The sequence below is a fragment of the Ranitomeya variabilis genome, chromosome 2 (assembly GCF_051348905.1).
Source record: "Ranitomeya variabilis isolate aRanVar5 chromosome 2, aRanVar5.hap1, whole genome shotgun sequence".
NCBI classification, from domain to species: domain Eukaryota; kingdom Metazoa; phylum Chordata; class Amphibia; order Anura; family Dendrobatidae; genus Ranitomeya; species Ranitomeya variabilis.
In genome coordinates, this window is record NC_135233.1 from 815,059,764 (window position 1) to 815,072,739 (window position 12,976).

The 12,976-nt window shown below is 42.1% G+C and overlaps 1 protein-coding gene across 4 annotated transcripts in view; it reads left to right on the top strand.

The window, feature by feature from the left end:
- Positions 1–1,240: 1,240 nt before the first annotated feature.
- The window catches only part of KHDRBS2 (KH RNA binding domain containing, signal transduction associated 2), a 773,482-nt gene continuing 761,746 nt past the window's right edge, over positions 1,241–12,976 (top strand). For 2 of the 4 annotated variants that reach the window (XR_013221832.1, XM_077289991.1), the window contains exon 1: positions 1,241–1,616. Coding sequence is in view for 2 of the 4 variants with exons in the window: in XM_077289991.1 (XP_077146106.1) it covers positions 1,526–1,616 (91 nt within the window). In the remaining 2 variants the exon portion in view is untranslated. The remainder of the gene's footprint in view (positions 1,617–12,976) is intronic. The other 2 variants (XR_013221831.1, XM_077289989.1) reach the window with 1 other exon arrangement.

A 12,976-nucleotide genomic window follows, 5' to 3' on the forward strand; every position in this document is an offset into this window, starting at 1 on the left:
TGCAGCAGCTCGGGTGGTGGTGAGGCGGCAGCTCAGGTGGTGGTGAGGCGGTAGCTCGGGTGGTGGTGAGGCGGCAGAATGGTTATTGCAAGGCTGTTGGCTTTCCTGAAGAGATGGGTTTTCAGGTTCCGTCTGAGGGATCCGAGGGTGGTGGATAATCGTAAGTGTTGAGGCATGGAATGAGAGAGGATGGAGTTTATTCCGGAGATATCTTGGAGGCGGTTGTGTGAGGAACGAATAAGTGTGGAGCAGAGCAGGAGTTCTTGGGAGGATCGAAGATTACGTGAGGGAAGATATTGGGAGATTACTTCAGAGATATAGTGAGGGAACTGGTTGTGGAAACAGGGGAGTAGCAAGGATTAGGCGAGCAGCAGAGTTGAGGACAGACTGGAGTGGTGCAAGAGAGTTAGCAGGGAGGCCACACAGGAGGGTGTTGCAGTTGTCGAGGCGGGAGATGATGATGAAGGCATGCACAAGAATTTTAGTAGATTGAGGGCTGAGGAAGGGACGGATTCTTGCAATATTTTTGAGTTGGAGGCGACATGAGGTGGCAAGAGTTTGGATGTATGGTTTGAAGGACAGGGCAGAGTCGAGAGTTACTCCGAGGCAGCGGATTGCAGGTTCGGGAGAGAGCGTGGTGCCGTTTACCATAATAGATAGATCGGGTAGGGGAGATACGCAAGGTGGAGGAAAGATGATGAGTTCGCTTTTGTCTACATTGAGTTTTGAGTTTCCATCTTCTCCTCTTTTGAGAAAATCGAATTGCACTATGCTGACACTCTGATCAAACTTTAATCAGAGAGAGTGATTAGCATAATTGACTCGTTTCTCTCGGATGAGAGAAAACATACAGTTGTCTTTACCGGCGGTAACACTGCTAGACATATAGAAATCATGCTAGAGTCAGTTGTGAGAAAAGCGCAATACAAATGTTTATTTGTTTGTTGTTCATTGCAGATAAATATATGATCTAGTTTAACATAATTGTATATTTGAAGTTGATTTCTAAGTAGATAATAGATAGGAGATAGATAGATAGATAGATAGATAGATAGATAGATAGATAGATAGATATGGAATAGATAGATAGATAGTGAAGAACTGATGAGAAGATCTGAGATATAAAATTATGAGCTAGATGCATAGTTAGCTAACTTGATTTTCAGATCTCGGCTATCTAACTATATGACATACTGTACTTATGCTTATCTATAAATCTTGGAATCTCCCATTTCTCCCTGTACCTGCCATGGATGCAGAAGAGGAAAGGTGACTTGCAGTGCCTGTAATTACAGTTAGCAGGGCCGCCAGCAGGGGGAGCGCTTACGTTCTGGCTGCCACAATGGTTCCCCTTGTGCTTCTCACTCACTCCCGAGGAGATACACAGTGAAGGCAGAGGAGAAGGCGCTGTGTCCAGGGCTGCTGTGCTCCCTGCTCCGGAGCGCCGGCTGCACCTCTCCCCTCCTCCCTAGGACTTCTCGGGGCCTCGCACTTCACAGTGACGGCGTTAGGTGGAAGCTGTGTGATGGAAGAGGAGCAATATCTGCCCGAGCTGATGGCAGAGAAGGACAGCCTGGACCCATCCTTTGTGCATGCAATGCGCCTCCTGGCCGAAGGTAAGAGGAGCCGGCGTACCTGTGGTGCGGTGTCCTGCAGCCCTCACACTGGACACCTGCCTGGGCACATATGTATATATATATACTGCTCCGCTGCCGCAGCCCTCACACATGTATACCTGCCTGGGCACATATGTATATATATATATACTGCTCCGCTGCCGCAGCCCTCACACATGTATACCTGCCAGGGCACATATATATGTATATATATATATATATATATATATATATATATATATATATATATATATACTGCTCCGCTGCCGCAGCCCTCACACTGTACACCTGCCTGGGCACATATGTATATATATATATATATATATATATATATATATACTGCTCCACAGCCGTCACACATGTATACCTGCCTGGGCACATATATATACTGCTCCGCTGCCGCAGCCCTCACACATGTATGCCTGCCTGGGCACATATGTATATATATATATACTGCTCCGCTGCCGCAGCCCTCACACATGTATACCTGCCAGGGCACATATATATGTATATATATATATATATATATATATATATATATATATATACTGCTCCGCTGCCACAGCCCTCACACTGTACACCTGCCTGGGCACATATGTATATATATATATACTGCTCCGCTGCCGCAGCCCTCACACATGTATACCTGCCTGGGCACATATATATATATATATATATATATATATATATATATATATATATATATACTGCTCCGCTGCCGCGCAGCCCTCACACATGTATACCTGTCAGGGCACATATATATATATATATATATATATATATATATATATATATATATATATACTGCTCCGCTGCCGCAGCCCTCACACTGTACACCTGCCTGGGCACATATACTGCTCCGCTGCCGCAGCCCTCACACTGTACACCTGCCTGGGCACATATGTATATATATATATATATATATATATATACTGCTCCACAGCCGTCACACATGTATACCTGCCTGGGCACATATATATACTGCTCCGCTGCCGCAGCCCTCACACATGTATGCCTGCCTGGGCACATATATATATATATACTGCTCCGCTGCCGCAGCCCTCACACTGTACACCTGCCTGGGCACATATGTATATATATATATATATATATATATATATATATATATATATACTGCTCCACAGCCGTCACACATGTATACCTGCCTGGGCACATATATATACTGCTCCGCTGCCGCAGCCCTCACACATGTATGCCTGCCTGGGCACATATATATATATATATACTGCTCCGCTGCCGCAGCCCTCACACATGTATGCCTGCTTGGGCACATATATATATATATGTTGCTCTGCTGCCGCAGCCCTCACACATGTATGCCTGCCTGGGCACATATATATATATATATATATATATATATATATATATATATATACTGCTCCGCTGCCGCAGCCCTCGTACATGTATACCTGCTTGGGCATATATATATATATATATATATATATATATATATATATATATATATACTGCTCCGCTGCCGCAGCCCTCACAAATGTATGCCTGCCTGGGCACATATATATATATACTGCTCTGCTGCCGCAGCCCTCACACATGTATACCTGCCTGGATACATATATATATATACTGCTCTGCTGCCGCAGCCCTCACACACTGTATGCCTGCCTGGGCTCATATATATATACTGCTCCACTGCCGCAGCCCTCACACATGTATACCTGCCTGGACACATATATATATATACTGCTCTGCTGCCGCAGCCCTCACACATGTATACCTGCCTGGGCTCTGTCCTTGCCACATTCCTCTTCCTCTTTATACCATTCCCTCACATGTGTTTGGCTACATAGAGTAACCCTATGTGTGCCAGCATCTGCCGCCTGTTATTCTGGGGAAGGGGCAGCAGAAGGTTTGGAAATGGTCCTCACTGTTGCCATGAGTGACCACTTGCCCACCAATTTACAAACATTGCCCCCAGAATGGGCAGAGCAGGCTCCTGGCTCTGAAGTTGGTAAATCAGATTTCAGAATCATTTTGTCCAAGTATCCTAATATCCACAGGTCTGACGGCTCATCCTGATACTGCAAATAGTGAAGTTAGGGAACGTTCCCAGTTAGAAGATGTTGTGTATGACGGGGGTTGGGGGCCCTTTTACATCCCCAGTTTATATAGATTCACATTACATTCTAGCTGTTCATGTCTACTGCCTGCCTTGCCAATTTCAGATTAATGTTTGCTGCTCTGAAGGGCATGTATGTGCATCTTTTATGGAAAAAACCATACAGTGACGTTGAATGCTAAAATCACCAAGAAAAGGAAGCATGGATGGGATGTAATGCCCATCGGGACCCCTTTTCTGTCCTCTTCAGTGCAGTTTACAAACTTGGTACAGCTCCCCATCCGCCGGCCATAGTGTGGGATCATAGCGCCTTTTGGTTCATTTTGTATGGGCATCCTTTAGTTGTCCTGATTGAGGAACTTATATGTCATAACTGCATTTAAACTATTGCATGTGCCACAAAGTTGTATACTGGATATCGTGTCTGGATTTAGCGTGATTCGTTTATCTTGAAACGTTCTTTGGATTTCTTGCAAGTTTGCTAAGTTCATAACTAGGTATGAGCTGTCTTGTTATTGTTTAGTTGGTGTTTTATTTATTTATTTTTACTTTATACCTATAGAGTAAAATTGCATCGTCCTTGTGTCTGTTTATGGCTGCCTGTCTATGAATCTCTTTATGAATGCAAACTCTCACCACCCATAGACAGCAACACATATTTATACACATACAATATTGTACCTATAATTGTATACTATTAATTATAATTCGTTCTCCATGTGCTTGTATTTAGTGGTGGACTTGTGCTGTGCTATTTCTCCAGCAGGGGGAGCATGTGTTTTCCAATTATTCTTTTCATGTGTTTGTCATGGTAAACAGTCATCAGATGAACATTCGCCAACCTATGGCATCTGTCATTATAAGATGTTTCTTTATTTTGTACTGATGAAGGACACAATATTTAAAGCTCAATACGCAGAACCTGCAAGGTCACAATAATCCAATGCTGACAGGATGAATCTACAGAGACCATATACAGTCCTCTGTTTTTGGGTGACATCTATTCATCCCGAATCTAGAGCGTAAAAATGCCCTGTGATATCGGCTGAGCATGTTCATTCCACAAGGGGAGGGAAACCAGCCACTGTTCGATGCATCTGACATCTACTTCTCTACAGAAACCAAAAATTCTGCATGATGGAGATCCCACTAGGTTTTAGAAAGCTGGCAGATACCATCGAAGTTAGGATTATTTAGTATGTATGGCTAGTATGGCTAACTATGCTGGTAAAAATAAATTACCAGCTATCATAGAAATATTCCCAAGTTTTGAAGTTATCAACTATAAATGGGATGGGGATAACATTCTGAGTACTGGGGTCCGACCTCTAGGACTCTCGCCCACCGATCCCGATGCTTTGTAATATGAATGGTGCTGATGGATCACTTGCACTGCCTCTCTATTCAGTCTTAATAGGACGACTGGAGATAGCTGAGAGCAGCGCTCGGCTGGTCTTCAACACTCCCATACGAATAAAGAGAGCAGCAGTGCACATAATCAACCTTCGCTCGATACAGACAGGGCTCTTCATAGCCCCTGTTCTTGGGGTTCCTGCGGTTTGACCCCCAGCAATCAGAAATGTATCCCTATCCAACTTCCAAACCTTAGAAGTTTTTCACCTATCATAACAATATCTCATCTTCATAAATCCTGGATAGTGTCCCTGGATAGTGTCATATACAATGGTTATACAAAGTCTACACACCCCTGTTAAAATGCCATTTTTTTTTTGTCTTGTAAAAAAAAATTATACTTAGAAGAATAATTTCAGAACTTTCTCCACTTTTAATGTCACCTATAATCTGTACAATTCAATTGAAAAATGAAACTAAAATCTTTTCGGGTTACATAAATATGCACATCCTTAATGTTGATATTCCCTTTGAATTTATGACAGCATCCAGTCTTTTATAGTAGGAGTCTATTGGTATGGCACATTTAGAGTCGGAAATTTTTGCCCACTCTTCCTTGCCCTAGTTCTCCAAATCTCTTAGATTGTCTGGCGTCTCCTGTGTACAGCGCCCTCTTCAGGTCAGCCCACAGATTTTCATTTGAATTCAAGTTTCTTGGTACCCTAACTGACAGTCCAGACTTATGAAGAAAGCAGGAGATTGTTATGCAGTACACAACCAGTAAGTGCCATAAATTCCTGCAGCTTCTTTAATGTTACTGAAGGGCTTTTAGATTCCTCCCGAATCATTTTCCTCTTGTTTTTTCATACATTTTTTATGAACTTCCAGTTCTAGGTAATGTCACTATTGTGCTAAATTTAAGCCATTTTGTTGATGACTATTTGAAAGGGAACTTATCATGTGAGAAAACGCTATTAACCTGCAGATGTTTGGTTAATCAGCAAGTTAATAACATTCTGCCCGGCGCCAGCATTTAGATCCCCGCTGCCGGGAGTAAGTTAATTTTATTTTTCCCGGTAGAGTTCGGGTAACTGCAGTCACAGGGATGGCGCCAGCACAGGTTCAGTCATCGCTCTTTGTATAGAGAGCGGCGGTAACCGTGCCCTGACTGTGACTGACAGCAGCTCAGCATTAGCTGTCAGTCAATGTCAGAGGCGCTGATACAGCCGGTTTTCTCCCATACACAGAGCGGTGATTGAACCTGGTGCCGACTCCACCTCTATGACTGAACTCGGAATGCTGCCAGGAGAAATAAAATTAATTCCTCCTGGCAGCTGGGCTAATTCTGAACAAAATCACATCCTCAATTATAAAAGTGTATTCACTTTATTTTAGTTTTGTTATATTTACCCCACCCCCAATCAAAATTAGTTCAGTTTGTTTCTCAATGGATTTGTACAGATTATGGGGAACCTTTACCAGAAATTATAGTAATAATGTTTATTTCATGATTTTCAAATAAAAAAAAATGGAAAGATTCCACCAAGTAATATATTACTGAAATGTATTCTACAACTTCTGTAATTATGAATACTTCCCATATTTATTGGAATTTCCATGTAGCATAGTCCCTGGAAATTAAATTGTAAACCAGAGATGTTTGATCTTCACTATTGTGACCTCATTGTTCACTTGCACAGCTGCACATCGCAATCTATGCCATTAGAATAGTGTTGATTATCTCTAGAAGTCTCTGAGATTCCACATAAGAAACTTGATGTGTATTTCAAATCTGTTCCAGAAATATACTCCAAGGGCATAGAAAGCACATCAGGGGAGATAACAAAAATTAATATAATAAAAAATGCATATGTTCAGCAGGAATAATCAGTAGTAGATGAAAGCAAACTAGAACCGTCGCGTTCCACAGAAATTCACTGGCTAATAGCGAAATCCATGTATTCTGCATGTGTCTGGAGCAGGAGACACAGCACGAGAACGCTGAAATGTATTCACTTACTGCACAAATCTGGCTTCACAGCTTGGTAAGGGTAAAATCCAGAATTTATTTATCCATACCTTAAAACCTTCACGAGGTGCATAGGATAAAAGGGATGACCACAACAAATGTCTCATAAGTTCGACACATGTTGGTTTAATGGTTGAATGTGTGCACAACTTTTGCTATTACACCAAATTGAATCCTGATTGATATATATATGATTTAATATGCTGAAATTGGTGTGTTTTTAGACGATGCCAGATGTATGTATATATATATGCATGGGCGACCTCAGGATCAAAACTGGGGCGGGGAAGGGGGGGCAAGCCATGGTCGTTCAGGAAATTTGAGAACGAAAAAAGTTAATGAAACAAAATTTTTAAGAAAATTATATGTAATTATAGCAGTGCTTTATTAGTTATTACATTTATTTGCTTGCAAAAAAATTTAGAAGTTTATTCTAATTACGTGTCTTAAACTAATATCATTTTTCTTGGGTTTGAGGAAAACTTGTTTAAAACTTTCGTTTCAATCCAGTGCTGATTTCCCTTGAAGAATTTCCGATGGACGCTCATCAAACACAACCCAGTCAGTCTGTCCTCTCCCATTGTATGTCTGAGCCAGGTCTTTACCCTCCGAAGGATACTGAAAGATCGTTCAACAGTAGCTGTGGTGGACGGGAGAGCACTTAAAATGAAGAGTGTGTGCCTTGTTGCAGGGAAAAAAATATTAGCCTCCTCCAAAAGTGTACTTTAATTTATCTTCTGCTAAATCCTTCTTTTTCCACAGATTATACCACAAATCTAATTCTACAGATATCACATAACCCATAAAACTCCATGAAAGACTTTGCATTATTTCCAAATCTTTTGAAGCCATTTTTAGCATGTATGAAGGATGAAGATAGGATAAGACAAAAGCTGGTGTATTTTCGTGTGAGAATCTAACATTCAAAGATAAAGTTCGGGAGTCAAGATAAGGGATGATCATCGACCGTCTCCAGTATTCCATCGCAGTCTCAGATGGTGGATTACTTATGTGTATTTGCTTTTGAGCAATTTGTGGTACTTTTAACTCAACCCTGACTTTCTCCGTGATATCATGTGATTTTTTAAGTAATTCATCAGAAACATGCTCAATTTCTTGTTGATCCTTCTTGATGACATCAAGGATTCGGGCAATATGTTTCCTCACCATAAACAAATCCATATTTTAACCTTGTGGAACGTTTACAGCGGGTTCCAAAGTCACACAGTATTTTACAATCATAACTAAATCTACCATGAAAATTGGTTTAATAACTGCACAGTGCAATTGATAGGCAGATTTTCTTGTAGCATAGTTCATGGAAGCTTTCTGAAAATTTTCTTATGCTCTTGTATTTCTCAGACCATCTGGTCTCACAGAGTCTTCATAGATTGGGAACCAAATTCCTGCGGGCTGGCGACTCATGAAAGAAGGATATTGTATCCTTAACCGTTGCAATTGTGTTTCTTATTTCTGGTATTTTGCTAGCGTCATTGACCACAAGATTTAGTTTGTGGCTTGAGCAATGGAAAAATAAAGATTTACTGTACTTTTTCTTCAGAAAGGCATGCACACCACCTTCTTTTCCAGCCATCATAGAAAAACTGTCAAATCCGAATCCAACACAATTCTCTGCTGAAAGACTCTGATCAACTAAAAAACTCTCAATTGCGCTAGCGATTGTAGGGGCATCTTGAGATTTCAGCTCAACATAGCCTACAAATTCCTCTCTGATTTTTTCTTGACTCTCATCATAAAACCGCAATCCGATAGAAAGTTGTTCTTTTCCAGCGATATCTGCTGTTTCATCAGCTATTGCTTGTTTACAATGTTCAATAATTCTTTCTTTGACAACTTCACCACAAAATCTTATAATCTAATTTTCAATTTTTGGTGAAGTATGGACTGCATTGTTTCAACATTTCTCTTAGTGACTCTTTAGCTTCTCATCACCACACTCAATTTTCAAATTTTAAAGGTCAAAGAAAAACCCCTCATCTCCTTCATTTCCTCTAAGTGGCAAATCATGAGTTCCACTAAATATGATACGAGAAATAATTGATGACAATATTTGCTTGTTTTTTTCAATCATCACTTTGCAACTGGACCTCAACTGGAACATTTTCAAGGAAAGCTCTTGCATCAGCTGTTGAAGTTTTGTGGTAGTGACTGCCGACGTCCTTTCTACATTCTTCATGTATATCTTTAAACCTCATGTATGGCCTTACCATGAATGACCCCAAAACTCCTTTATCTGTACCAATAACAGGAGGAAACAACACAGTGCATACAAAGAGCACCTTTCAAACGACTTGAGTACACCAACCAAGGAGTATATTGATCTAACCGGCAGTGGTTAAATTTTTTTTTCAAATGGCTGGCATCAGAACCAAAATCGTAATTTGATGGTGGAACCCATGGATTTGTAAGCAATTCCTTCTTGTTTCTGGTGGTAACTTAAGGGCATGACCAACATAGCGACCAATGTCATTTTCATGGTAGCCATCGTATTCTTCAAATTGTTTTAGAGGTCCCAGTCCCAGGGACAGCTACAATCCATAGGGCTCCCATATCATATACAGCCCCCCCCCATAGGGCTCCCATATCATATACAGCACCAGTGTTGTGAATTTGCGGTTTGCTCCCTCTAGTGGTCATTAGTGAATTGACTCTGGAGCTTCTGTCTTCTCCTATATGCTCACCTGGGCCGTTAGTTCAGGGGCGTTGCTATATAAGCTCCCTGGACCTTCAGTTCAATGCCTGGCATCGTTGAAATCAGAGCTAATCTGTTGTGCTCTAGACTACTGATCCTGGTTCCTGCTTGTTAAAGCTAAGTCCGCTTCCTTGCTTTTTGCTTTTGTTTTGTTTTGTATTTTTGTCCAGCTTGTTCCAATCTGTATCCTGACCTTTGCTGGAAGCTCTAGGGGGCTGGTGTTCTCCCCCCGGACCGTTAGACGGTTCGGGGGTTCTTGAATCTCCAGCGTGGATTTTTATAGGGTTTTTGTTGACCAGATAAGTTATCTTGCTATATTCTGCTATTAGTAAGCTGGCCTCTCTTTGCTGAACCTGGTTCATTTCTGTGTTTGTCATTTCCTCTTACCTCACCGTTATTATTTGTGGGGGGCTTGTATCTTGCTTTGGGGTCCCTTTCTCTGGAGGCAAGAGAGGTCTTTGTTTTCTTCTCCTTGGGGTAGTTAGATTCTCCGGCTGGCGCGAGTCATCTAGCGATCACCGTAGGCATGATCCCCGGCTACTTCTAGTGTTGGCGTTAGGAGTAGCTATTTGGTCAACCCAGTTACCACAGCCCTATGAGCTGGATTTTTGTATCTCGCAGACTTACACGTTCCTCTGAGACCCTGTCCACTGGGGTCATAACTGTATGCCAGGCCAGTATTAAATGTTTAATGCATTGCAGAAGTGGGATTATAAGAAAGAAAATTTTGAGTTTTTTTTTCCCTCTCTCATTTTTTTTTTTTTTTTTTTTTCTTTTCCCCTTTACCTCAGAGTGGCTTAAGCTTGCTGCAGACATGAATGTCCAGACCTTGATTACAAGTGTGGACCAGCTTGCTGCTCGTGTGCAGGGTATACAAGATTATGTTATCAGAAATCCTAGGTCTGAACCCAAGATTCCGATTCCTGAACTGTTTTCAGGAGACCGATTTAAGTTTAGGAATTTCAGGAATAATTGTAAATTGTTTTTGTCCCTGAGACCCTGTTCGTCTGGAGACTCTGCTCAACAAGTAAAAATTGTTACTTCATTCTTACGGGGTGACCCTCAAGATTGGGCTTTTTCGTTGGCGCCAGGAGATCCGGCATTGGCTGATATTGATGCGTTTTTTCTGGCGCTCGGTTTACTTTATGAGGAACCGAATCTTGAGATTCAGGCAGAAAAAGCCTTGCTGGCTATGTCTCAGGGCCAGGACGAGGCTGAAGTGTATTGCCAAAAATTTCGGAAATGGTCCGTGCTGACACATTGGAACGAGTGTGCACTGGCTGCTAATTTTAGAAATGGCCTTTCTGAAGCCATTAAGAATGTGATGGTGGGTTTTCCCATTCCCACAGGTCTGAATGATACCATGTCCCTGGCTATTCAAATTGACCGGCGGTTGCGGGAGCGCAAAACCGCAAATTCCCTCATGGTGTTGTCTGAACGGACACCTGATTTGATGCAATGTGATAGAATCCTGACTAGAAATGAGAGGAAAATTCATAGACGCCAGAATGGCTTGTGCTACTACTGTGGTGATTCTACACATGTTATCTCAGCATGCTCTAAGCGTCTTTCTAAGGTTGTTAGTCCTGTCACCGTTGGTAATTTGCATCCTAAGTTTATTCTGTCTGTAACTTTGATTTGCTCACTGTCATCTTATCCTGTCATGGCGTTTGTAGATTCAGGTGCTGCCCTGAGTCTTATGGATCTCTCATTTGCTAAGCGCTGTGGTTTCATTCTTGAACCATTAGAAAATCCTATACCTCTTAGGGGTATTGATGCTACGCCATTAGCAGAAAATAAACCGCAGTATTGGACACAGGTTACCATGTGCATGACTCCTGAACACCGCGAGGTGATACGTTTTCTTGTTTTGCATAAAATGCATGATGTGGTTGTTTTAGGGCTGCCATGGTTACAGACCCATAATCCAGTCCTGGACTGGAAGGCTATGTCAGTGTCTAGTTGGGGCTGTCGTGGTATTCATGAGGATTCCCTGCCTGTGTCTATTGCTTCTTCTACGCCTTCGGAAGTTCCGGAGTATTTGTCTGATTATCAGGATGTCTTTAGCGAGTCCAGGTCCAGTGCATTGCCTCCTCATAGGGAATGTGACTGTGCAATAGATTTGATTCCTGGCAGTAAGTTTCCTAAGGGAAGACTGTTTAATCTGTCGGTACCTGAACATACCGCTATGCGTTCATATATCAAGGAGTCTCTGGAGAAAGGACACATCCGTCCGTCTTCTTCCCCTCTTGGTGCGGGATTCTTTTTTGTGGCTAAAAAGGACGGATCTTTGAGGCCTTGTATTGACTATCGGCTTTTAAATAAGATCACTGTCAAATTTCAGTATCCTTTGCCGCTGTTGTCTGACTTGTTTGCCCGGATTAAAGGTGCCAAGTGGTTCACCAAGATAGACCTTCGTGGTGCGTACAACCTTGTGCGCATTAAGCAAGGTGATGAATGGAAAACCGCATTCAATACGCCCGAAGGTCATTTTGAGTACTTGGTGATGCCTTTTGGGCTCTCTAATGCCCCTTCAGTTTTTCAGTCCTTTATGCATGACATTTTCCGGAACTATCTGGATAAATTTTTGATCGTTTATCTGGATGATATTCTGGTTTTTTCTGATAATTGGGACTCGCATGTGGAGCAGGTCAGGATGGTCTTTAAAATTTTGCGTGAAAATTCTTTGTTTGTCAAGGGCTCAAAGTGTCTTTTTGGTGTACAGAAGGTTCCCTTTTTGGGGTTCATTTTTTCCCCTTCTGCTGTGGAGATGGACCCAGTCAAGGTCCGAGCTATTCTTGATTGGACTCAGCCCTCGTCAGTTAAGAGTCTTCAGAAGTTCTTAGGTTTCGCTAACTTCTACCGTCGTTTTATCGCTAATTTTTCTAGCATTGTGAAACCTTTGACGGATATGACCAAGAAGGGCTCCGATGTGGCTAATTGGGCTCCTGCTGCCATGGAGGCTTTCCAGGAGTTGAAACGTCGGTTTACTTCGGCGCCTGTTTTGTGCCAGCCTGATGTCTCACTTCCTTTTCAGGTTGAGGTGGATGCTTCAGAGATTGGAGCAGGGGCCGTTTTGTCGCAGAGAGGCCCTGGTTGCTCTGTTATGAGACCTTGCGCCTTTTTCTCTAGGAAGTTTTCGCCTGCTGAGCAAAATTATGATGTGG